At 34.8% G+C, this 27,682-nt stretch overlaps 1 protein-coding gene across 1 annotated transcript in view; it reads right to left on the reverse strand.

The window, feature by feature from the left end:
* The window catches only part of PEX7 (peroxisomal biogenesis factor 7), a 74,000-nt gene that overhangs the window by 15,224 nt on the left and 31,094 nt on the right, over positions 1-27,682 (reverse strand). The window contains exons 8-9 of the mRNA XM_031456411.2: positions 26,770-26,825; positions 928-1,027 (exon numbers count right to left, since the gene is read on the reverse strand). Of these exons, the coding sequence (XP_031312271.2) occupies positions 928-1,027; positions 26,770-26,825 (156 nt within the window). The remainder of the gene's footprint in view (positions 1-927; positions 1,028-26,769; positions 26,826-27,682) is intronic.

The raw sequence follows: 27,682 nt of genomic DNA on the forward strand, positions 1-27,682 counted from the left end.
CTCTTCTTAGATGCTATTAAGTCATTTTCAAACAATTATTCTAATGTTAATGAGAATAATCTAACGTCTAATGAGAGTATTTTAAACTCAGAATTATGTCTTAAATTCTTAAAATAAAAAGAAACCCATGTATTCATTTAAATTTAAGAGCACAGTTGTAAGAAATGGAATTTGCTTTTTGTCTAACTTCTAAAATGTATCATAAATGCATAACTTCTTAGTCATACTGTAGAATTTCCATGTTATTCTGTTTCATTTGTATGTCAGTGTTTTCACATAGTCTGTATTGCAAAGTATCTAACCACTCAACATAGTCTAGTGTTTCTGAGCTGAGTTTACAATTTCTAAAACTAAAATGACTTTTTAAAAAAAACCTGAAGAATATTTAAAATTCAAAATATTGACTCTTAAGTTCTCAAGAGAATAAAAGGGGTAAAATAGGAAGTTTTTAAATTAAAGCAGGAGCCACTCTCCTCTGCTTTGTTCCCCATGTGAAGCCTCTCTTCCAACACAGGGTAACAGTCCTGAGGGGAAAATGACCTGCAGTCACCCCAACTGCTTAGTGGCGCAGCTGAAACCAGGACCACACGTTCTTGACTCCCATCAACCACTGGGGACAATCCTCCCCTATTCCATTCTTCTCCTGTTACCCTTTCCATTGGCAGAGATCTACATGTTAGGCACAATACTTTGGGGGAAGTTTCCTTTTCCTCTCAGAAAAGCCAGTCTCTCAAGAGGAGAGAGGAATGTCAAATTTCTGGTTATCTCTTCTTCCCTAGTATTTCAAATGCTCAAGGTTATTAAGTAAATGTACTCTGCCCTGCCCTAAAGGTAACAATTTTGTTCATAAAAGCAACACATGCCACACGTAGAGCTATTTTGTAAACTGTATGGGTAGAAAAAAACATGAGGTGATTGGCCCATTACCTGAGTAGGACTCTGAAGACTTAAATCTAAACCACAAGTAAATTCTGTATGATGTTCCACTGTTTCAAGAAGAGGGTCAGGCTTTGAAAAGTTCCAGAATCTGTGAATACAAAGAAAAAGAAATAATTTAAATGCTAAAGCTACCAAAATTTTTATCCAAGAAAAAAGAAATACTTAACACAGCAAGGATTCTATCAAAGCAGGTTCAATTCATAAATGCAGAGCCCCACTATTAATCTACATTAAAAATTTAATAAAGAAAAAATATGCTCTATTCTATTGGGCACAAAAAAAAAACAAAAACAAAATGGAAATATTAAACAGTCTCCCCTTATAAAAGTTTATCAAATTCCCATTAGTATACCTTGTAGGATGGAAGCATAACAAATTTTAGTTAATTGTTGCTTTTTAAAAATATTGTACAAGGACATTTGAAATGAGAGATGCTAGGCTTCTGTAGCAATTTCTAAAAGCATTCATGGCTGTAAAATAAGGATACTGGATTACATGAACTCTAACACTTCGTGTTTTTAAACACTACTTCATTTCTCTACAACTGACATGAAAAGATGGTAGGTTTAATTTTCATTTCAACAGCAATTCTAAGTCTTTAAAAAGAATCCGTTCTCTTATGAAAACCTCTAATTCTGAAACTACCTTTTTTTTTTTGAGGCACAGCCTTTCTTACAGATTCCACATCAATGTAATTTCTAGAGTCAAGTAAAACTGAAATATGTTTTTCTGAGCCAGTATTAAGTATTCTATTTATCCTCGATAGACTGGGAATGGTAATATTTACCATGATATACCTCTGATTTCTACTGTACAGAGAAGAATTTGGCCCTATTTTCAAAGCACAAAATAGTACTTTATTTCTAAAGCTTTATTTGCTGATCATCTTTATTACTTGACTCTAAACACATTACAAAAATAGCACATTCAGAATCATAGAGTCATACCCAATTCAGCCTCCCTAATGATCCACAACATGGAACACACCGAATGTTTAGCAGATCTCTTTGAAAGAGTAAATATACAGAACCAACAGTCAGTTTGTTTAACCTGGTGCTATCATTTCCCTAATAAATACAGAGTTGGTCTTATTAAGTTTAAAAAGGACTGTTGCTATGGATAATCCACTGTGTGGGTACCAGAGAGGCAATGAATAAATAGCTCATTTATCAGATTACTGAAATCTACACAATATTTAAGGAGAATGATTTTACTTTTGAAAATTTGTTTGTCCAAACAAATAAGGGAACAAGCTGCAGTCTTTCTCAGAAATCATAATAGTGGTCTCTACTGTCTTTGCATTTGTTCCTCTGGGTCTAGAGACAGAAATTGTACTGAAATCTAATTCTCTAGATCCTGATAATGTTTATATAAGCAAAAGCAAATATGTAATTGTGTAATTTCATCAGCTATTCACTGATTTGCATTATTTGAAACAATAATCAAATGATTTTGTATATACTTGCTATGCTCCAAAAAATATTCAAAATGGTTTTTAAAATGTGCATTTAATAGGGTAAAAAAAATAAGTTAAAGGGAAAATAAGGGTAGAAAAATAAATTCAAACCTGCAATGAGATTGGCAAACAAAAATACATTCATGAAATTATATCCACTTGGCAAGTTGGAACTTGAGATGCTAAGCTTTCCAGCAGCCAAAGGAGAAGGGGAGAAATAATCAGGCCCTGAATTCATAGTGTCTACAACCAAACTGCTCTTGGAAATCTCAGAAGGAAATTCACCCTTGGGAGTTCACAGAGGAGAAACCCTATGCTTAGGTAATAAAGAGCACCCTCAACATCTCTTCTTAAGGAAACCCAGAAATGGTGTTTCCTGGGCTGCTGCTCATGGCATCACCCCAAAGGGCAGTTTAGCAGAATCATTCCACGGGAAGGCCAATTAAACCCAGGTACTAGCTCTCTGAATTCATTTGGGATTTAGATTTTATTTCAGTTGAATGGATTTAAAAACTCTTTAGACAAATCATAAAAATTGATTTCTTTTAGTAGAAATTTTTTTGTATCCCGATTTTTAAAAATCTTTTAAGGTTTTTGGTTTTGGTGGGGAGTGATAAGGTTTATTTATTTATTTTTAGAGGAGGCACTGGGGATTGAACCCAGGACCTCGCGCATGTTAAACATGTGTGCTACCACTTGAGCTATACCCTACTCCTAGTAGAACTTTTTAAAGATAATAAAAAGCAACAAGGATTCATTTATACCCTCCTGAAAAGTTCCTCGGAAGCAGTTTTTATTGTTATTTTGTTGTTTTAAGCTGGTCAAAGGATAAGGCTACACTGAAGACAAGATACGCAGCAGGGCTTATGAAAATTAGGATACCCATTAAGGACACAGGTGTGAAACCATCCAACTTTAGTTTGAACAAGTGTGATAAGTCACACATGCAGGAGAGCTGAAATTCTCCCAAAAAGGTCAATTTGAATTTGTTTTAATACATAGCTTTATGGGCAATCAAGGCCCCATCCAGGTCCACACCACAGATTCACACACATCCTCATTTTAACCTAGGAAAAACTATCACATATTTATCGGCATTTTGCAAAAAACTCACCAAACAAAATGCATGCTAAAACTCTCAGGTTAATGTTTGGTGACGGGAGGGCTGATCTATTGAATGACATAAAAGTGCCATTGGCTGTTACACCATTTCACAGCTCTGACAGAAATTACATAATACACAAACTGTATATTACCGCAAAAATGATGAGGTTCATTCCCAACAGAATGGCTGACTAGGTGCCTTGACCAACACTTACTGAAAAAAAACCAAAATCCTATATAATATAGAAAAATAAATAAACACTACAAAAACTTCATAAAAGTGTCAGTGAGGAACACGCAGGTAAAAACTGCGCGAACACAGAAACCCAGAGCAGGACACAGAACAATGAAGCCAGCTTTTGCTTGAGAGGATCTGCTACAAAGGGAGAATCCGAGCTTCCATTTTCTTAACCTCTAAGGGCTCAGGGGCCAGGAAAATCAGAAAAATTAATATTAATAATTTAAATACAATTTTCAGGAAATTAAAATGTCTTATCAAAAATAGCAAGTTGAATATAGTAAGTTACTAAGCTAAATAAGCTGAGAAAACCAAATTTGAGCAAGGTGACTACACACAGTAATTTGTTTTTTAATCGCTAATGGCTTTTTTTAATAACAAAAGAAAAGTATCTATTTCTTTCCTCCCTCCCACCATTGTTAACAGTCTGACGTGTACATGGCCAGAATTTTTCTGTCCATCTCCATTCAAGTTCCAACAGGAAGGGGTGAACTGTAAGGAGAAGGAGAACTTTTCTCCAGGTTTGTCATGACTGTGATCAAGGGAGTGGGCAAGGTCTCCTTGCCATCTCCCTTGGGACTCCAAGGTCCCGTTAAGCCTGTATTTCTGAGAGCCTTCAAGTGCCTATCATGCAAGCAAAATGGGCTCTTTTTAACTGAGAGAAGTCAGGCTACATATATCATTCACTGGTCAAACAAGGCATATTATCTTTAAGTGGAATGTTTGTTCTGGTCCAGCACATATACTACTTGGTGCCTTTTTGTCTCTTTGCTGATGAAATCACTGACTAAGCTCTCATGGCAAGTAAATATACTGGACAGGCCTCCAGTGATTAAAAACATTACAGAACTATAGGAACATTTTTCATTTAAATTGGAGACGGAAAGAGAGAAAAATTAATCACAGTACAATGTCTGGGTTGAGTTCCTTTTGGCCTTTTGACTCCACAATTCTTGAACACAGCAAGTATGCAGCACTGTGTCAAAAAAAAAAATCAAAACTATTTCAAAAATTAAGCTGAAATTACTTTTTACTTTATTAAAATGTGATTTGAAATCTCTAGATTAATGCTTTTGAAATTTAGCCAACAGATGAATTCAGCAGAAGGTTTAAAATATTTTTCAAGATTCTTCCTTTTCCTTTCCTGTTCCCAACAGTTAGTTATTAATTCTTTGAGTCTTTTCTAACTACAAGAAAAAGATGGGGAGATGTTTTGACAACTTTTCAATGCCTTACATGTACATTAATTTTAATTAGTTATTAATTAGTAATTAAGTAGTTGTGAGGTTTTTGTTTTCACCTTGCCCATAATTTAATTTTTTTTAGGGGTCAGAAGGCATTTTAGGTCCTTTATAAGTGACTCGTGGTCATCTTGTGTTTTTAAAATTTTAAGCAAACTGCACCATTATAATTCCCTCTGTTTGCACTGTTTGGGTCTAGCAGTCTCTAGAGTAATAAGCAAAAATGTCACCACAGATTTTTTTCTCACTATTTAATTATTCATTCATTCAACAATTTATAAGTCCTAGAAGGTACAAGCACCAGAAGCAAGAGAGACCTGGCCTCAGCCCTCCTGCAGCTCACAGTCCAGTGAGATAGACTGACATCAAAAAAAAAAAAAAATCACAAAAACACAAATGTAACTGCAATTGACAAGTCCCCAAAAGACAATGCAGAATGATGTAAGAAGAAGTCCCGAGGAAGTGACACTGAGCTAAAATCTGAAGGTGGAGGAGTTAGCCCCCTTGTCAGCAAGGAGCCTGATGGTGTGAGACAGAGAGGGCCCGAGAGGCTGGGGCAGGGAGAGGCCAAGAGCGCTACACAAGGCAAGTAGGGCTGGGTCACATGCAAAGGCCACTTGTAGGCCATGCAAAGAATTTGGGGTTTACTCTTACATGTTAAAAACAACATCAACGACAAAAACAAAAAGGCACTGAAGGGTTTTAAGCGGAAAATTTACATACCCAGCTTTGTTGTCTTAAAAACAATTTTTTTAAGTAAACTTTAAAATTTTTAGAATAGTTTTAAATTTACAGAAAAATTGTGAAGATAGTGTAGAGAGTTCCCATATAGTATGATCTCATGCAATACAGTCAACTTTGCCTCTTAAAGGTGTCTCTGGCCACTGTGAGAAGAAGAATAAACTTGAGGCCTCAGGAGTGAGTGTGGGGAGATCAAGGGTCCAAAGAGAGAATAAAGCAGCTTGGATTTAAGGTTTAGTAACAGTGATGAGGGAGAAAGGTTGATGGACTGGAGATACATATATTGAGGCAGAAGAATTAATAGGACAGACAAAATCAAGAATGATTCTCATGATTCTGGCTTCTATCAGAGTACTTACAATACCCCCATGCATTTTATTTACAGATCTATTTTCCTATAATAGGCCCCAAGCTCCTTGAATTCAGGGACAGGATCCAATTCTTTGTACCACTTGCATGTATAAAAGTGTCTGACTCATGGACACCCAAAGAATGTTTCATGAATGCATTAATTTAAAAATTAAGTGAGGATATTAACTACAAGGTAAATAAGTAACAAAGGCCAACCTCACAAATAAGGTAACTTTTAAATCACCTATAGGCATGGTTCCCAAATGATGGACCAAAGACTCATTATATCAGACATTCAGAAAATACACCTTTCGCAGCTTTGTTGAGGAATTTCTTCCTGAAAATTCCAATTGAGTAGATCTGAAAGAAATCCAGAAATTTCTCCCCAGGAAATGTTGATGCTCAACTAGCCAGGTTTGGGAGTCAACATCTAAAACAGTACTTCTCAAACTTCTCTCAACACATACAGATTTGGTAAATTCCCATCAGGAACAACAGACTTCAGGCAGAGGTGGGGTAAGGGGAAAAGCCAACAGCATTCTCAACCTTAACTAGATTGGAATCAACTGCGAAACTTTTTTAAAAACACTGATGTGTGGACACTATTTCTAGAAATCCTGATTCAGTTGGCCTGGGGTATGCCACGGGTATTGAATGGTGCAAACATTCATTCTCTGGGTGACTGTAATGTGCAACCAAGGTTGAGAACCTTGGACCTGGGTGGGGAGCGTTACTCAATAATTGAGAATCAATGGTCTAGACCAGTGGCTCTCAAACTTAAGTTTGCATTAGAATCACCTTTTGGGCTTGTTAAAAACCCAGATTCAGAAGGTCTGGAGTGTGGCTTGAGAATCTGCTTTAGAAACAAGTTCCCAGGTAAAGCTGGCCCACACGTTGAGAATCACTGATCACTGGTGGGGATAAACGACCGGCAAGAAGTTAGTAACACACTGTTAGTGTATTGATAGTTATTAGTTCCAGCTTCCCAATAAAAAAGAAATAAGATGATCCAAAAGTGAGTTCTCACTTGACCCAATCCATCCTTGGCAAGAAAGACTGACACAGTCTGCACAGTGCTTTCCCATTATCTGATACTGCTTTTGATCAGCACAAGCACTTTTCAAGGTAGACATAAAGGGTATAGTTATTCTCATTTCAGAGTTGAGAAGAATACGGTTAAAGAAATGAAGCAATTCATGGTGATGCAGCTAATTAATAGCAGCCCCAAAGCACGAACTTTACTGGCATCATGTCCAGTACCTTCTACTGAAAGATGCTACCATTCCCTTTAACTCAAGGTCTGGGCCATGAATCTGGAATATAGCTGGGAAGAATCCTGAATTCTTCGAGTAGTTTTGATTAACACCCTGAAAATTCAAATGAACCTGGACCAAGTCAGGCATTCCCCCCAAATTTCTCAAACTACATAGAAAATTTTATAAGCCAAAGCCCATGCCAAAACTCCATTAGTCTGTCAAGTTACATTCAAAACCAATACCCTTAGGAAATCATGAATTAGAATAAATCTGCACTCCCATGGCAAGGAGTTTAGGAATTTTCCTTCCTCTCTTCTAATGTTTTTATGTACGTACTTACTGCATCCTCTCATCTACTGTGCTGTCTATTCCTAACTTAGGTACCACTCAACTGATCAGCTCTTTTTGTAACCTCAGAGATTCCCATCCTTTTGAAGTGAATACCCTCTGAATAGAACACATTAACCCATGGGCTTATTATTTTATCATCTGTATCACTCTGGAGGATTAAAAATAGATATTGTAGACTATAAAACAATTCTGAAAATAGCTACAGCTTCATTCATTAATTCAAAAATATTTATTGAATGCTAATGCTCATTTTATTTGCATGATTAGGTTGAAGAGTTTGGGTTTTTTGGTTTTTGGAACTGGTAATAACAAAAATTAAGTTTAAAACAGAAAAACACTAATTGCCTGCTAAATGAAGAACATATGATTAATTTTGAAGAATTACTTAACAATTTTCAAAGATGACTTTTAGAACAGTCAATCACAGGTATCCAGAAACTATACCATATTTATAAACTTTTGGGGTTAAAAATGATAAAATTCTAGAGTTAAGCTTCTTTCTCAAAATGAATTAATAATATTTCAATTAAAACTTTAATTAGATCAGTATTTTAGAGGGACTGACTCCACTTCATCACAATAAACATTAAGCCCAGGAACCACATACCACAAAGCCCAGAGTACTTTGACAAATTACAGAAAACCATTAGCTGACAGAAGGCTTGTTCTGGGAGCATTTATGGCTGTGATCCACAGGGATCGAGGGTGACTTTCTGAAGAATGCCACCCCTCAACAAGAGGAAATAAAGGAAAAAAGAAAAACTCTCACTGGGTTTGTTTACTGCTTACTGGTACAAATTAAAGAACCATGAAATAATTTTGCAATAAGGTTTCAAACAAATTTCTGACTGAAAAATAAACAAAATGGTAAGAACTCTATCTACTCATGAAACAGTATCAGTATCTCAGGGATAAGAATAGTCCATGTGCATCTGAACTGTAACTGGTACCAACATGGAGCTCCCTAGAACGAGAGTGTTCCACGAGTGCAGACGATCAGAAGAGGCTGCCGCAGAAAACTCCACACCTCAGTGCCGAAGAACACTAAACTTGTAGCAGCTGCCTGCCTACGCGCTGGTCATTTATTAGCTATATCACCATGAAATACTTAATGTTCTCATCTCCGCAGCTAAGCATTTGTGGATAAACCCACTCAAGTTGTCAGGTGATAGAATGTCTGCACAGATTACAAGGATCTCCTTTGTTGAACAACTCTCCTCAGTGTGCGATGGATACAGTGATGGGGGGTAAGGGGGAGAGGAAGACAGACACCAATAAAGGTGGGGGAGAGAAAAACAGACAGAGCAGACCAAATAATTCTGTTTCTTTTCTAGTGAGAGGGCATGAAAGCTTAAGGGAAAAACAGAAAAAAAAAAAATTAGTCTGCAGAAAGAGGAGGAACGAGAAATCAGGCACTTGGAGTAAAGCAGTTTTGGTACTTCCCTGCAGTCCTGCTGCCCTCCTGCCCTTGGGCTCTGAGGGATCGCATATTCTCAGAAATATCCCCCTTTTCTATTGAAGCTAGCTCAAGATCTTTTCTGTTGTACATACAAGCGCACGTGCACGCACACACACTCACACACCCAACTGTGGCGAAGGAAAAGGAACACTGCTGAATTTCATTTAAGATGAAAATAGAGGAATAATTACTGGCCTTTATTCTCAGTATAATTCATTCTATTAGGGCAAACCTCTAAAAATTCAATTTTAGAATCTTCAGTGTTGCCACATTCTAGACTGGGGTTTCAGGACAGACTTCCAGGGTGAATTATTTATACCTGAGTTCTCAGGGGACAGAGTAAACTACTAACAGCTGGCAGCTGGTACCCAGTTGTTCTAAATAAAGAGACTTACTATGTGTGCAAATCACTAAGAGAGGAAAACGCTGAAGTTCTCTGCTCTCTGACTTTTTTCTTAAAAATCATAATTGCACAGACTCGAGTCCCTTACTTCCTCAAGGTTTATGCCAATGAACAGCTGCGTCCTGCCGCACCTCCTCAACCCTTCACCTCAGAGGCAATCATTTTAAATTCTTTCAGCTGTTTCTTCTGACATTTCACTCTATTCCTAAATAATACACTCAGATAATGCATTAATTATTTTCACTTTCAGATTTTATCTTTTGACTTCGTACTATGGAAGATGGGACAAAGCAACACGTACATTAGAAAATATAAATACATACAACAAAATCCGCTCGGCTGCCTTACTGACACTGCACAACAGAATTTTTAAATTATAATGCAAATTAACTGACAAAATCCTTAAATTTTCTGTTGGAACTAATCAGCACAATTCAAAGTTCAAAGCAGTGACTTCTGCATTAAAGCGAAGGCTTAACATTCCTCACTCCTTTTAGATCTATTTCTTCATGTGCCTGCATTAGGTTATGAATTAGACATGGATATGGTGTGATTCTTAAAGAAAAATGTTAGTACTAAATAATTCTGAAAATGTTCTGCAGTTATAAATCAAGGTATTTAAAATCAAGTTTGACAAATTTCTTTCTAATTAATGTATGTTGTTTCATTTTATAGGAAATTATTTTCATTTGTCACCTGGTATTTAACTTGAAAATTATGCTTCACTTCATCAAAAGATCTTTCCAGCATGACCATAATTACCTTAAGAATTTTCTAATTTAAACAAGGAAAATGGAAAAATTCTTTGGGGACACACAGAAAAACCAATATATCAACAAACTTGAGAGTTATTTGTTCATACATACAAATACCTTAACCATTAAGTATAGAAAGCTTAACGAGATTTATCAATAGAGTACATATTACAATTGATTGTAGAAAAAAATAAAAATATCTATCTGTAACTTTAATCATCAGGATACCAATAAAATGATTCCAAATTTGTAAAATTATAAAATTTTGCAATCTAGTCAATACTGACTTAAACACAAAAGAAAAGCAAGTTTTCTCCTCAAAAAATATCATTTTCTTATCTCAATAGGACTTCCGCTTTAAATTCAGTTTTATTAATTACTACTTCAGACATAAAGTGAAAACCTTATTTCAATACAATTGTTTGCAGGCTTTTAAGGTCAGTGTGACTAAAGGGTATCATAAATTTTCATATAATTTACATTCACTTATACTTACAAACATTCATTTAGTATATCCATGCCCTGGGAACCAGGGACAAAGCAATGAAACAGACAAGTCCTACCCTGTAATCAGGCAACATACTTTATTAACACAAAATGTATTCAGTACTACAATATCCTTGCAAGAACTAAACAAGTGTGCAAATGCAAATATTCTCATTATTAAAAAAGAAACCAAAGATGACTACATTAAGATGCTTTCTTAATATGAGTGATGAAGTTTGGTGAACGTTTGCCACAAAGCAAAAAATGTGACAGAGTTACAAAGACATTTATATCTAGGATTCCTGAAAGGCACAGAACATTAAATAACTCTTTGATCATTTGAAGAATTTAATTGTCATTCCTACAGATGTTAACAATTAGCATCATATCATTAGCCAAACAATATCTTGTGGTTTGAGGAACAAGTAGAGGAATTAAAAGCACCTATCTAAAAAGATGAAGTAAAATGATCACTTGAAGCTGCATAGGAGCTCACATTCAGCCACGTTTCTTGCCTATTTACTTTGACTGACCTTTTTTTGTGAGTAAGGGGGACTAGGTAAAGTTGAAATGAAAGGTTTGTGAGACAGAGTACATATTCAGCTATACTATCTGTTTACTTTGGCTGACCTTTTTTTATGGGGAAGGGGAAGAAAAAGAAGTATCTGCTTGTAGAAATCTCTGTGCTAATAAACATAAGGATCAAAAAAAGCCCATCAACCACACCAAAGTTAAGACACTTACTGTATAAAGGCAAATCCCACAAGAGTAAATGTGACAACGATAAAAGGTATTTCTGTATCTGCTGCTTTGTTAAAGGCTTTGAAATTTACTACAATCCAACTAGAGGCCATTTTCACACTTATGCAACACAGTAAAGCTATCTATCTTATTTTACAATTAAGCATTATAATTAACTATCACATTTATTAGAAGGTAGTAATAGTAAGAAGCATTTTCAGCACATTACTTTACACGAGCAAATGCAGCTTACTTTTCTCTCGAATGTTTTTATTTTGAAAATTACCAACCCTCAGAAAAATTCAAAGAATAATACATTGAACATCCATATACCCTTCATCTAGATTCACCAATTGTTAAAATTTTGCCACATTTGCTTTATCTTTCTCTAAACATACACATATAAACTATCTCTGCTGAACCATCTAAAAATAAACTGCAGACATTATGACTTGAGTGGCTTTTTGTGATTCTGCTTGTTTTTAGCAATTTTGATTAGAAATATGAGAGTATATATCTATAGTGATATGGCACTGAGTACAAAGTTTGAAGAACATATTTGTGAATGAAAAAGAGAAGGAAACGAAAACTGACACAGGCCCAGCACTCTGTGAATTGCCTTGTATATACTGATACTTAAATCTCATAACAATGTATTTTATGAGAGAGGAATCAACAGCTCAGAAATTATTCAGGCTTAATAAGAGACTATATATAACAATAGATAATAATGGCAAATCCAGGATTTTAAGCTGTATCTCTTTTTCTGTTACAGCCTGCAGCCTCTCTAAGAAACAATTTTTACAAATATATAGATAATATATAATAATTTAGAGGAAAAGACAGGTTGCAATAGAGTACAAGTGGTCACGTGGTTATGGATTTGACTAAAAGGACCCACACACGGTCAGCTTTGCATAAGGTACCTACTGTCCTGGTTCACGCTGCACCATATTCGCAAGGCACACTTCCCCACCTCACCTTGACTGTGCCACTACAATTTCTACTCAAAAAGCAACATAACTATGTTATTCAAGTAATGCTAGGTAAGGCATGAAGGATGAATACTCTCCTTACAGTACCTGCATTTTAAAATAGGAATCTTATTGTTACTATTTATATTCTCACTTAAAATACCAGCTATTTCTTTGAGCACTTACTATGCGCCAAGAGTGTTTATACATACTTTCCTTTAGTCCTCTGAACATCTCCAAAAGGCAGTTATCATTTCCTATATTTCACAGGTAATAAGTGGAGGAGCCAGTCTCTCACCTCAAGTCTAACTGACTCGTAGCCTCATATGCTCACCCCACCACACAGGGGGTTTCTAACCCACAGAACTTTCCTCTCTGTCTCCCCAGAGCAGGGGAAGGGGAGGGGCAGGACTGATTCTAAGTAAACTCTCACCCCACCCTTTACTTTTCTCTTACCTCTTTATTAATTTGGACCTTTATTAAATTATAATTTATGAGTAGAGATTTAGAAAAAGTGAACAATTCTATTGTATCTGGCACTTAAATATTCTTTCTGAATAAAACGTTACAAAGTCTTAGTCTTACATTGTGCACTCTAATCCCTCCCAGTGAACCCTTAGAATTATATAATTTTAAGTTGAACAATATTGGGTTTTTTTTCTGGGGTAAATCCCATATATATCTTCAAACTCAAGTATATTTTAATAACATGGTAATATAGTTCACTTAAAGACAGATCATCTTATTTATATTTACTATAATAACACTGCACTTATTTAGGAATCTGACTTTTGGAAGGAACAATAAAACAGGAAACCAAAAAAATACAGAAAAGTGTGTATATGGGATAAATGGCTCTTTTCAAGTCTGTGAATTTTCTTAAGTGAGCAAATTAAAAACTGTACACACAAAAGCAGAACACTATGATAGCTGGAAGTGGAGAAACATGAGGATAACACATAGAAAGTGAAAGAAAAAAACTATAAAGAAAATTTTCTGGGGTTGTAGTTCCTCAGGACAGGTCTACATTAGGCAGAATAGATCAAAAACTGGTAACAGCTTCAGCCATGGTCAGAGGCAGTCAGAATTTTGCTAAGGTAGATTTAAGACTGTGATCCTAAGTTATACCTCAAAGCTATGTTGTATATTAGATTTTTATTACTTATTTGGTGAAACAGAATGAGCTACAATACAGGTAAAGGAGTTAAAGCTTTTTCTTATTAAATATGATAATATATCCATGTAAGAAAATAATATGGAACTTGCATTTTATAATACTACAATATCCATCATGTCAGTTTGGATAAAATGCCCACTGTAAAAACTATTTTAAAAGCTTATAGCAAACTATAAATTGGCAAATAAATGAAAACTTACATTTGAAGAGCTTATGGTACAGAAACTAGCCATACAGAATCCAAAGTGATAGCTGTATAATTATCAGTGCTAAAAACTAAACAGATTACTGCTGGTCCTGTCTCAAAAAAATTTTTTTTGTTAAAATGATTTTTCTGGCACTAAAAATATCATCAATCCAATGAGATTTAAAATTCTTCAGAGGATAAATTTAACTCATGTCACATGGCATAAAAATCTACCCAAAATGCACCTTTTCTGACCTTTCCAATGAGTGGTCACACACACAAATAATGAGACTAAATTCACACAAGGCATTGGTATAATTAAAGTCATATTCTCAACATGTGCTGAGAGTTACAAATATGCATACCTGTGATACATACATTCAAAAATGAAGGTTTTTTCAAATAATTTTGGTTTCGATTTCTATTCATTTTCTTTTGCATGAGAAATTCTTTGATAATCCTATATTGAAACACAATTAGTAGCCTCCAGTTACATTTAGTATGAAGGGGGAACAGTAATTTAGTAGCTATAATGTATGTTAAGATTAAAATCCTATTTCTGGAAGAAAAAAGATGTTGCTTCTATACATTGCCAGTGAAGAAATTTGGTTTAAGTGTTTTTTTCTCCACTTCATATTGGGAAAATGTTTACCAATTTTGCAGGAAAAGAAGAATTTCAGGTTTAAGGCTTGCTTAGGGATAGTGTTCTCATTAACAGAGACAAATTATGTAGATAAATATGCAAGACTTGAAGAGGGAAGAAAGGGTAGAAATAATAAGTTTAGCATGAGATGAGTGTTTGGACACTCAGGTACCTGCATCCAGCAGAGAGAGGACCAGGCAGCTGGAAGCTCTCAAGAGAGGTCAGAGCTGGAAAAGGGGAGTTGGCATTGGCACTTAGAATGGATGTGTCACAAAGCACTAAGCCAAAGACTGCCAAGTTCAAGGGGGAGAGAAAGTGATTCCATTATGAAGCATAAGAAACAAGGGTCAGGGGAAGATGAGAAAAACAAAAAAAGAACATGGAATCCCTGGGGTAGGGAGTTTCCAGAAGGAAGGTTTGATCAAGAATGTGGAATACAGCAGCACGGTCCAGTACGACAAGTGCTGGTAGGGGACTGGACATGGTATTACTGAGGTCACCGACAGCTTTTGCCAGAGCAGTTTCAGTAAAGAAGTGGGGCAAAGGCCAGCTGTGGGTTTAGGAGTAAATGGACACAGAGCCATAAGTGTCCAAGACCATAAGCTTTCAAGGGTCTATGGAAGTATCTAAGAGCTGAAAATTAAAATCAATTTTTAATTAAGTGTATCTAAATTAACATTATTAATTGGTAAGTTTTGTATTAAACATTTTGTTCCATTTGAAAACAGTTTTTAGGTTAATTTTTTACTTCACAAAAATTTCTAAGTAAGCATAATAATTGCCTAGAAATCATAATTAATCATAAGTGAGCCAGTCACTGCCAAACGACTTCAAAAGCTAAAGTATAAAAATCTTTTCAAGAGAATGAGCCCTGTTTAATCTGTGATATGGATCCATTGCATAGATTCAAACAATACGGGGTAAGATCTCCTACGGAGAGCACCAGAGGACTGCAAAGGCCTTAATAAGGCCCTGCTGAATGGAGCTTAAGGTGACACTAAAAGCTTGGCTAAGAAGGAAAGAGAAGTTAAAGGAAAATACAGGATAAAGGAAGAACTTACAGGCTCAGGGGAAAATCAAGACAGAGTGGTAGACTGATGATACTGCAGAGAGAAGAGGTGATTTCATGGAACAAAGTAATGAAAGACATAGCAGTGTAGGGCCCAAGAGCGTTCGTGTCCAAGGGTCCTGAACAGCAAAGGAGAAACGGATAGGTAGAGATTCAGAAACATTTACAGGCTTGCAGTGGAAATTGAGATAATTTGTGCTTGAGCCCTACAATTATACGTTGTTTTAAAGAGAGAGATGAGGTCTTTTAGCTGAAAGTGCAGGGAACAGGGTTGAGGAGGTGGCTTAAAAGAAGCAAAGGTTGGGAATCATGATGAAGAATTAGCCTAGTATTTTCAAGTATGCTCTCTGACGTAATTCTTATAATCACCTTGCGAGCTGTGAGGACAGATACTAATAATTCTATTTTACATGTAAAGAAACCTGAACTCCTAGTTACATAGAAAAATTATCTATTCCAATGTATTTTTAAACTATGTTAAAGATCTCATATTACTTAATTATAATCTCAGTCTTTCCAAATGCTTACAGATACACCTATGATGGTTTTGATCTTGTAGTATGTCTCAAAACTATGACCTAAGCCATTTCTCTCCCCAGAAGCATCAAACATCTATCCACAATCTCATCTTGCTCAGGATTCAGGAAAGAAGCAAAGCCTCATTCTTGAGTGGAGAGAAATAATCTATAAAAATACTGATTCACCATGCCATATACCTGAAATTAATATAATATAAATCAACCATACTTCAATTAAAAAGTAGAAAGACTATGAAGACTCTCAGTCACAAACTGTAATGATTTCTGAGCATAGTTAGGTACCAACAAGATTTCAGTGTCCCAAAGTTCACATTCAAAAGCCCAGTCTTAACAAATATTCCTGAGACAAATGGACATCAACAAAGGTAAGGCATTTCCCAACTAGGTGCTTCGGGATACTTGAGTATGTAGATAAAACCGGGAGTTGTCAGTAGCATTAAGATCATAATGACAATTTTGAAAAGAAAAAATAGGAGTCACTAGGTTTTCCCCTTTAATTAAAAACAGAACAGCAAAATGGATTTAAGATGTCCAAAGATTAATGCCCCTACCTCAGCCGTCAAGCCCTTGGCAATCAGTTTCAAACACCAGAAAAGTCTTGGAAATCCAACCCTTTTGAGCCCGAAAGTGATGCCACGTAAGAGAGAAGATTCCAAGTTCACCCCTCATCCTGCTCAGCCCATCTGGGGGAGCTCACATTACTGGCTGCCCACATCTGGCTGACATCCTCTCCTGCAGTCTCTCTGACAAACTGCATGCTCTGGTTCTCCTCCTGTTTTGGGTGGGCTGTTCTCTTCTTCCTTCCAACATTAATTCTTTCCTAAAGAGGTTTTTTTTGCTCTTCTTTCTCTAAACCTATCTCCTTTTGATTTATTCATTCTTACAGACTAAACCATCAGTGAGCTAATGGCCTTTAAATCCATATTCACAGCCCTAACCTCCAGCCAATGATATAGCTCCTCAGATGCAGTTTGGAAAAGTTAGGATGGGGGTGGGGTGGGCGGTGGTGGTGAAAAATTGGTAAGTTTTCTCTGCTTGTTGGCCATGTTGCCATTTTTTGGCTCCATGCTAAAAATTCTATAATCGCTCCATACTGTTTCATACAGACTATTAAAAAAAACAAAACCTGGTTATGGTATCCTTTTAATTGAGAGCTGGAAGCCTTAGTGTGATTATATTTCCCAGTCTGTCTGCCTGCTGCTTATATTGGATCAGTCAAAAAAAAAAAAAAAAAAAAACAAAAAAAAACAAGCTAGAGTATATAATTTCTCCCAAGGCATTATTATAATTTATTCTTAGAAGTACATTCCATACAAGCAGTTACATAGCTTCTACCATATCAAATATGACTCAGAAGTAAAGGAGAGAGGAAGTCTGGGTAGTTGAAGCAATGAGGCCATGTAAATCCAAAATTCTTAGTGTATCCTCACAAAACCCAATACAGAACAACAAAAAGAACAAATAAAACCACACAAAACTCAGGCCTTCAACACTTCCAAATTTATGATTACATGTAAAAAGAAAAACAAAAACAGAATCCTAATGGACATTCTCCCATGGGCTAGATCTAAGCCTTACTGGACAGCAAGAGGAATTAAGGAAAAACTGAGCAGAACAGAGAAGAGCTAGGATCAGGTCTAAAACTGATTAAAAGCCACTACCAGGGAAAGAAAGCCCATCTCATGAGTGAAAATACTAAAAAAGCTTAACTGAGAATAGAGTACAGATTTTAAAGTGCATAGGACACAAAGAGGTATTTTAGAATGTTAATAGTGTAAAAGGGAAAAGAGGATTAAAAAAAAGGAGAGGTACCAACCCTAAACCATCAGTCTTGTACACAGATATGCAGAAACACATAAAGTCTTTATCTATTAAAAAAAAACATAAAAATAAAATGAATATCATAAACTCAAAAAATTCACCTGACAAAAGATCACTTCAAAAAAAAATAGCAAAGTCTAAGAAAATTGTGGTATAACATTCTAAACTGAATTAATATCTTCAAACAAGCATTTGGGGACGTGAAGGGAAAAAAAAAAAAAAACTTGACCTAGATCAGTGTAGTATAACATGAAATGTATTTGCTCTTTGTCCCCAGTTCCTGGCATAGAGCCCCTAGGACCCCTGGGATTTCCAGAATGATAGGAGTGTCTTTTATCATTCACAAAGATCCCCTTTTGAGCACACCTGAGTTTATGTTAGTGAGGTGACTGAGGATGGAGTCCTTCCAACAGTCTCATACTGGGACTCCTCACCAGAAAGACCAAGTGACTAGAGGGTTGTAATTTTCAGCCCCACCTACTGAACACCCAGGGAAGAAGAAGGGCTGGAAATTAAGCTCATTAGAACTCTTAAACAACCAGATTTGATGAGCTGTGAGGTTGGTGAACACATCCGCGTACTGGGAGGGTGGTGCACCCCGGGTCCATGGGGACAGAAGCTCACGACCCTTCCCAACCTCACCCTCTACCACTTCATCTGGCTATTCATCTTTATCCTTCATAATATCTTTTATAATAAATTGGTAAATATAAGTAAATGTTTCCTTGAGCTTTGTGAGCTATTCCAGCAAATTAACAAACCTGAGGAATGGCTCAAGGGAACCCCAATTTACAGCTAGTTAGTCACAAGTACAAGTGACAATCTAGGCTTATAATTGGCATCTGAAGTGCAGACAGTCTCATGGAACTGAGCTCTTAACCTGTGGGATATGATGTTATCTCCAGGTAGATAGTGTCAGAATTGAGTTAACTTTGTAGGACTCACAGTTGGTGTCTGCTGAGAACTGGAGAATTTTTTGGTGTGCAGAAACCCCACACACATCTGGTGTCAGAAGTAAAGTTTTCCCCTTACAATCAAGAATTCAAAAACAAAGAAAAGAAGTTGGAGGGGAAGGATATAGCTCAAGTGGCAGAGCACATGCTTAGTATGCACAAGGTCCAGGGTTCAATCCCCAGGATCGCCCCTAAAAATTAAATAAATAAATAAATAGACCTTCCCACATCCCCCAAATAAAATGAAATAAAGTATATTTTTTAAAAAACAAAGAAAAGAAGTGGACAAAAAAAACAGAAAAAAAGTAAGATGAGCTAATTGGACACATGAAAGAAATAGCAGAAAAAGGCAAAGTGATATCAGAAATGAAGACAAAATTGCATGGTACCTAAGAATAAATTTACACAAAAATATAAGGGCATTAAAGACAGAAGAAACATAACCAAAGCAATGAAAATGAGATAAAGTAAAAAGTATCAGAAAGTGTTTGATACAGAAGACAACTAAGAGAGATTCAGTTTATGTTTAATTGGAGTCCCTGTAAGAAAGAAATGTAAATCAAGGAATTTATATTCAATAAAGCTATCCTTTAAGCATCAAGGCTATAGAGAAATAATTTTAAATATGCAAGAGTTCCTGAGAAGCCTGTACCCATGAGCCCTTCTTGAGGAATTTACTAGAAGATAAACTTCATCAAACTAAAACATGATAAGGAAAGTTTAGCATAAAGATTGATGATGAGCATTTAATACATTTAGTTATGTATACAAGACTAAAACAAAATTGGAAACAAGAGTGGAAGAGTAATATATGATATGTATTATATGTTATATGTTGTATGTTCTAGCAAAATATAAATAAAACAATTCAATATCTGACACAAAAGGGAGGGTAAAAAAAGGAAAGCAGAATAAGCTCATTGGTTATTGTATATGCAATTAAGTAGGAGTTAAAATAAATGCCATTAAAAACTCACAAATCAGATAATAAATGGCTAATTTTTTTTTAAAGAGACTACTAATAAGGATAGCAGTGAATCTATATTGCTTTGGGGCCATTTAACAATATTAATTCTTCCATATTATGAAAAACTGTATGGAACCAAAATGGATAACCTAGAGGAGATGGACAAGTTTCTGGAAACATACAGTCCACCAAGACTGAATCAAGAAGAAACTGACCACTTGAACAAACCGATCACTAGAAATGAAATCAAATTAGCAAAAAAAACATCCCTACAAATAAAAGTCCAGGACCAGATGGCTTCACTGGGAAATTCTACCAAACATACAAAGAAGAACTCATACCACTTCTTCTCAAACTCTTTCAGAAGATTCAAAAAGGGGGAATACTCCCAAACTCATTCTATGAAGCCACCATCACCCTGATACCAATACCAGGCAAAGACACCATCAAAAAAGAGAATTACAGACCAATATCACTGATGCACATAGATGCCAAAATCCTTACCAAAATATTAGCAAATAGAATCCAATAGCACATAAAAAAGATTATACATCATGATCAAGTGGGGTTCATACCAAGGACACAAGGGTGGTTCAACATACGCAAATCAATCAATGTAATACATCACTCAACAACAGAAAGGACAAAACCCACATGATTATCTCAATAGATGCAGAAAAAGCTTGTGATAAAATTCAACATCCATTTATGATAAAAACTCTCACCAAAGTGGGTATAGAGGGAACATATCTAAACATAATAAAAGCTATATATGACAAACCTACAGCCAGCATAGTACTCAACGGTGAAAAACTCAAAAGCTTCCCACTAAAATCTGGGACAAGACAAGGATGCCCACTATCACCACTCCTATTCAACATAGTCTTGGAAGTCCTAGCCACAGCAATCAGGCAGGAGAGAGAAATAAAAGGGATCCAGATTGGAAAAGAAGAGGTAAAACTGTCACTATATGCAGATGACATGATACTATATATAGAAAACCCTAAAAGGTCCACACAAAAACTACTAGAAATAATTGAAGAATTCAGCAAGGTAGCAAGTTACAAGATTAATGTTCAAAAATCAGTTCATTTCTTTACATTAATAATGAATCAACAGAAAAAGAAAGTAAAGAAACAATCTCCTTTAAAATAGCACCCAAAGTAATAAAATACCTAGGAATAAATTTAACCAAGGGGGTGAAAGACTTATACATGGGAAACTATGAAACACTGATGAAAGAAATTAAGAACTTAAAAAAATGGAAAGATATCCCATGCTCCTGGATTGGAAGAATCAATATTGTTAAAATGGTCACACTGCCCAAGGCAATCTACAGATTTAATGCAATCCCTATCAAATTACTCAGGATATATTTCACAGAACTGGAACAAATCATAATAAAATTTACATGGAACCACAAAAGACCTAGAATTGCCAAAACATTACTGAAGAAAAAGAAAAAAGCTGGAGGATTAACTCTCCCAGACTTCAGACAATACTACAGAGCTATAGTAATCAAAACAGCATGGTATTGGTAAAAAACAGACATATAGACCAATGGAACAGAATAGAGAGCCCAGAAAAGAACCCACAAACTTTTGGTCAACTCATCTTTCACAAAGGAGGCAAGAATATACAATGGAATAAAGACAGTCTCTTCAGCAAATGGTGTTGGGAAAACTGGACAGCAGCATGTAAAGCAGTGAAGCTAAAACACTCCCTTACACCATACACAAAAATAAACTCAAAATGGATCAAAGACTTAAACATAAGACAAGATACAATAAACCTCCTAGAAGAAAACATAGACATAACATTATCTAACATACATCTCAAAAATGTTCTTCTAGGCAGTCTACCCAAGCAATAGAAATAAAAGCAAGAATAAACAAATGGGACCTAATGAAACTTACAAGCTTCTGCACAGCAAAGGAAATCATAAGTAAACTAAAACGATAACCTACGGAATGGGAGAAAATTTTTGCAAATGAAACCAACAAAGGCTTGATCTCCAGAATATATAAGCAACTCATACGACTTAACAAGAAAGAAACAAACAACCCAATCCAAAAATAGGCAGAAGACCTAAACAAGCAATTCTCCAAGGAAGAAATACAAATGATCAATAGGCACATGAAAAAATGCTCAGTATCACTAATTATCAGAGAAATGAAAATCACAACTACAATGAGGTATCACCTCACACCAGTCAGAATGGCCATCATTCCAAAGTCCACAAATGACAAATGCTGGAGAGGCTGTGGAGAAAAGGGAACCCTCCTACACTGCTGGTGGGAATGCAGTTTGGTGCAGCCACTGTGGAAAACAGTATGGAGATTACTCAAAAGACTAGGAATAGACTTACTATATGACCCAGTCATCCCACTCCTGGGCATATATCCAGAAGGGAAGGAACCCTACTTCAAAACGACACCTACACCCCAATGTTCACAGCAGCACTATTCACAATAGCCAAGACATAGTAGCAGCCTAAATGTCCATCAACAGATGACTGGATAAAGAAGATGTGGTATATTTATACAATGGAATACTACTCAGCCATAAAAACCGACAACATAACGCCATTTGCAGCAACATGGATGTTCCTGGAGAATGTCATTCTAAGTGAAGTAAGCCAGAAAGAGAAAGAAAAATACCATATGAGATTGCTCATATGTGGAATCAAAAAAAAAAAAACAAACATAAATACAAAACAGAAAGACTTATAGACATAGAATACTAATGTGTGGTTGCCATGGGGGCAGGGGGTGGGAAAGGACAGACTGGGATTTCAAAATGTAGAACAGATAAACAAGATTATACTGTATAGCACAGGGAAATATATACAAGATCTTATGGTAACTCACAGCGAAAAAAAATGTGACAATGATTATATGTATGTTCATGTATAACTGAAAAATTGTGCTCTACACTGGAATTTGACACAACATTGTAAAATGACTATAACTCAATAAAAAATGTTAAAAAAACTGATAGAACTGCAAGAAGAAATAGACAAATCCACCAATAAATCATATATTTCAAAAACCTATCTCAACAATTGATAGGACAAGCAGAAAATCAGTAAGAATATGGGAGACTTAAACAATATTAAGAAACAAATTCACGTAATTTATGTTTATAGAACACTTCACCCAACAGCAGCAGAATATGCACTAACTTCAAGTCCACATGGAAATGTATTCCAGTCCATAAAACATCACAAAACTTAAAATGTATTCAAGTCGGAAGATGAATATTATCTGAACATAATGGAAATTAGAAAAAAGTAATAGAAATATATCAGGAAAATCCCCACACATTTGGAAACTAAAGAACAGACTTCTAAATAACACATGGGCCAAAGAAGAAATCTAATGAGAAATTAAAGTCTTTTAATTTTAATGGAAATGAAAAAACACAACACATTAATCTGTAGTGTCAGTGCAATCACAATCAAAATCTCAGCAGAGTATTTAGTTTGTTTTTTATTGTTGTTATTTGTTTTGAAGATTTTTTTTTTTTAGAAATTGAGACACTGATTCTAAAATTGGTACAGAATCATAAAGGACTTAAAATACCCAAAAGAACAAATGTGGAAGAACAAAGTTGAAAGACTATATACTACATGACTTCAAGATTTATTATAAAGCTAGTTATTAACATACACAGTATGATATTAACATAGAGATAGACAAATAGGTCAAAAGCATAGAATAAATTCCAGCATAGAATAAATAAATAAACAAAAACAAAAATAGATGCAAGTAGGGAAAATGTAGGAACTTTATGGTTTAATTTTCTTCTTATTAGATGAGAGGGAAATAAAAGTCTTGTTAAATGTTGCTTTTGTGACCTGTGGAGGAAAAAATTACTGTCTTTCAAATTGAGAAATTTGTAGCCTTGGGGTTAAGTTACTATGATGTTAAGTTACTATAGTTCAAAGGCTAAAAGATAAGAAATTTCTTAATTAAAAGAAATGAATCAATGCGGGATGTCCAAGACTCTCAACAACTCTTCAACCAAAAGCAGTAACTCCTCTTGCCACATATTTTACATTTTAACCATCTATTAAAGATTTCCTTTAATGAAAGATTTCTACTACTAAAAAAAGTATTAGAAATTATTTATTTGATCATAATGTTTTTCATCAATAAATTTGAAACAATTAAAAAAAACCAGTATTAATTCTTCCAATCCATGAGCATGGAATATTTTTCCATTTATTTGTGTCTTCTTTAATTTCTTTCATTAATTTCAGCAGTTTTCAACATATATGTATTTCACTTGCTATATTAAATTTATTCCTAGGTATTTTATTCTTTTCGATGCAATTATAAATGGGATGGTTTTCTTAATTTCTCTTTCTGATAGCTCGCTATTAGTATATAGAAATGCAACTAATTTTTGTGTATTGGTTTTGTATCCTGCAACTTTTACTGAATTTGTTTATTAGTTCTAGCAGTTTTTTATGAAGTCTTTAGGGTTTTCTAGATGTAATATCATGTCATTTGCAAATAGGGACAACTTTACTTCTCCTTTTCAAATTTGGGTGCCTTTTATTTCTTTTTCTTGTCTAATTGTTCCGGGTAGAACTTCCTATATTATGTTGAATAAAAGCGGTAAGAATGGGCATCTCTGTCTTGTTCCTGATTTTAGAAGAAAAGCTTCTAGCTTTTTACTGTTGGGAATGATTGGTCTTCCAACGGCATTTTTTACAGAAATAGAACAAACAATCCTAAAATCTGTATGGAACCACAAAAGACCCTGAATAGCCAAAGTAATTTGAGAAAGAAGAACAAAGATGGAGGCTTCATGCTTCCTGACTTCAACACATTACAAAGCTATGGTAATTGAAACTGTATGGTATTGGCATAAAACCACACAGCGATCAATGGAACAGAACAGAGAGCTCAGAAATAAACCCACACTTATATGATAAATTAATTTACAACAAAGGAGCCAAGAATAAACAACGAGGAAAAGACAGCCTTTTTAATAAATAGCATTAGAAAAATGGACAGGCACATAGAGAAGAATGAAACTGGACCATTATTTTACAACATACAAAAAAATTTACTCAAAATGGATTAAAGACTTGAATGTAAGACCTGAAACCATAAAACTTCTAGAAGAACATACAGGCAGTAAGCTCCTTGACATAAGTCCTGGTGATGATTTTTTAGACCTGACACCAAAAGCGAAGCAAAAACAGCAAAAAGAAACAAGTAGGACTACATCAAACTGAAAAGTTTCTGTACAGTAAAGGAAGCCAGCAACAAAATGAAAAGGCAACCTACTGAATGGGAAAAAATATTCACAAAATATATCTCTAATGAGGGACTGATATCCAAAATATATAAAGAATTTACACAACTCAACAGTGAGAAAACAAATTATCCCATTTTTAAAATGGGCAGAAGATCTGAATAGACATTTTCCCAAAGAAGACATACAGATGGCCAATAGGTACATGAAAAGGTGCTCAACATCATTTATCTGGAAAAATGCAAATCAAAACTACAATATCACCTCAAAACTGTTAGGATGGCTATCACAAAAGGCAAGAAATAATTAAGTGTTAGCAAGAATGCGGAGAAAAGGGAATCCTTGTTGGTGGGAATGTAAAGTCATGTAGCCACTATGGAAAATAGTATAGAGGTTCCTCAAAAATTTAAAAATAGAATACCATATGATCCATCAATTCCACTTCTGGGTATTCAGCTGAAGAAAATAAAAACATTAACTCAAAAAGATACACACATCCTCATGTTTGGGCATCAGAACTGGAACTGAAGATGTAAAACCACCTTTATTTGCAGATGATATGATCATGAACTTGGAAACTCCTAAAGAATCAATAATCTTTAGATAATAGAGAAACAGGTGCTTTCAAATGTTGACACGTGGGATGGGAACGAGTATATTTCTTATGGATGGGAATTTGGTAATATCTAACAGAATCATATATATATATATATGTTTATATGGTTTGTGTGTGTATGTGTGTGTATATGTTTATGTACATATATGTGTGTGTGTGTGTGTGTGTATTTACCTTTTAATCCAGCAATCCCACTTCCAGGAGTAGACTCTGAAATTAATTCTCTAGTGATGTGAACATACATATATACAAAGTCATTTATTCATTTATAAAATATATGAAACAAGCTAAATGCCCATATATGGGAGAGTAGCTAAATAAAGTATAGCATAGCCACATAATGGAGTATTATGCAGAATGAAAAAGATCTCTATGAACTGATATACAGTGATTTCCAAACTACTTTCTGAGCATTGTAAGGTAGCAAATAGGTAAATGTATTGTGAACAATAAGAATCAGAGGTCATAAATTTGGAAAAGGAGAAAAAGTAGAATGAACCCTGTGTGGTGTGGGATTAGAAATGGGAATATGAATACAGATAGATATATTCATACATAGATACACATGTATACACACATACATACACAGTTACATATATACTATTCACAAACACACATACACTCATGCTGATTGTTTTCATCTATAACAATCTTAGCCTTAACAGTCTATAGCCTTAGCCTATAATTAAACCTGAAGAAATAAAATGTCACAGTTTTTAAAATCAAAATTTTAAAGATATTGGCTATTCAATCTATAGCATAGGAAGATATTACTCTAGGAACAACTGTCAGGAAAAGAATTTTAAATAGAGTAACCAGGCTAATCTTTAAATAGTAAAGAATTTATTCCTATATGTGGCCAGATCATAATAACAGAAAAATAAAATACTAATCCCAGGGGCAAATATTCAAATGTGCCCAGCCCGTATTATTTTTATATTAGTAAGACAAACACATTATCCTTCATAAAAGCTGCAAAGATGCAAATGCTACTTGATATTTCACACTGAAATATATCAAAAACCACTGACCTTACAGTAAAATCATAGGAGCAAGAGGCCAGCACAGAAGCATGAAATGGTGAAAACTACAAAAATCAAAAACAAAAAACTTTCTGGGGTTAACTGTAATTATAACGTGCTATCTCATGTGGTCATTCTCATGAACATTATAATAAATTAAAGTTTAGTCAAGACTGTCACTTAAAATCATGCTTTTCCAAATCTTATATGCTTCAATTCAAGGCAAAAAGCTTCTAGACTTAAATACCCATCTACAGGAAAAATAGTTGTTTTCACATTCTTCAAAGAAAGTCATCTCTCAATGTTTATTTTAGAATATTCCCAAAATGTTGTTATTATGGAAAAATAAAATACAATTTCATATTGGCTATCCAAAAAGGAGTCCTAAAAATACAAGAGATTTAAGATACTACATATATATAATTATGTAATTTACCAATTTTATGAATACATATTATGATCGCCATTACCACAAATATCAAATAAACATTCAAATGTTAAACAATTTTAAATAATTTTCTTGTATGTATATCATAGCTAATGATATCAAGGTCAAAAACCACAAATTTAAAGACAATATTTTATATAAATAATAAACGTGCTTTAATAGGTTATGCTTTGCAATTTTATTTCTTCAGTGTTTTTCTTACCAGTGCTTGAGTGGTTATATACATATATATAATTACATTTGAATGCGCTTTATAATTTGTGAAATACTTTCACTACATTACCTACCCTATTTCATTCTCAGAAGCACAATGAAATATATGGAGAAAATACTTTTTTTAACTACTAAATCCTGGGTGCCATTTTAAAAAAATAAAACAGGCACTGTTTCTCATATGTTGAATTGTAACCAGCAAAATTTAAAATATTAACCGCAATTTAGAATTTTTAAAATAGGAATAATATAATTATCTTA

This window comes from Camelus dromedarius, chromosome 6, assembly GCF_036321535.1.
Source record: "Camelus dromedarius isolate mCamDro1 chromosome 6, mCamDro1.pat, whole genome shotgun sequence".
In the NCBI taxonomy this organism is placed as follows: domain Eukaryota; kingdom Metazoa; phylum Chordata; class Mammalia; order Artiodactyla; family Camelidae; genus Camelus; species Camelus dromedarius.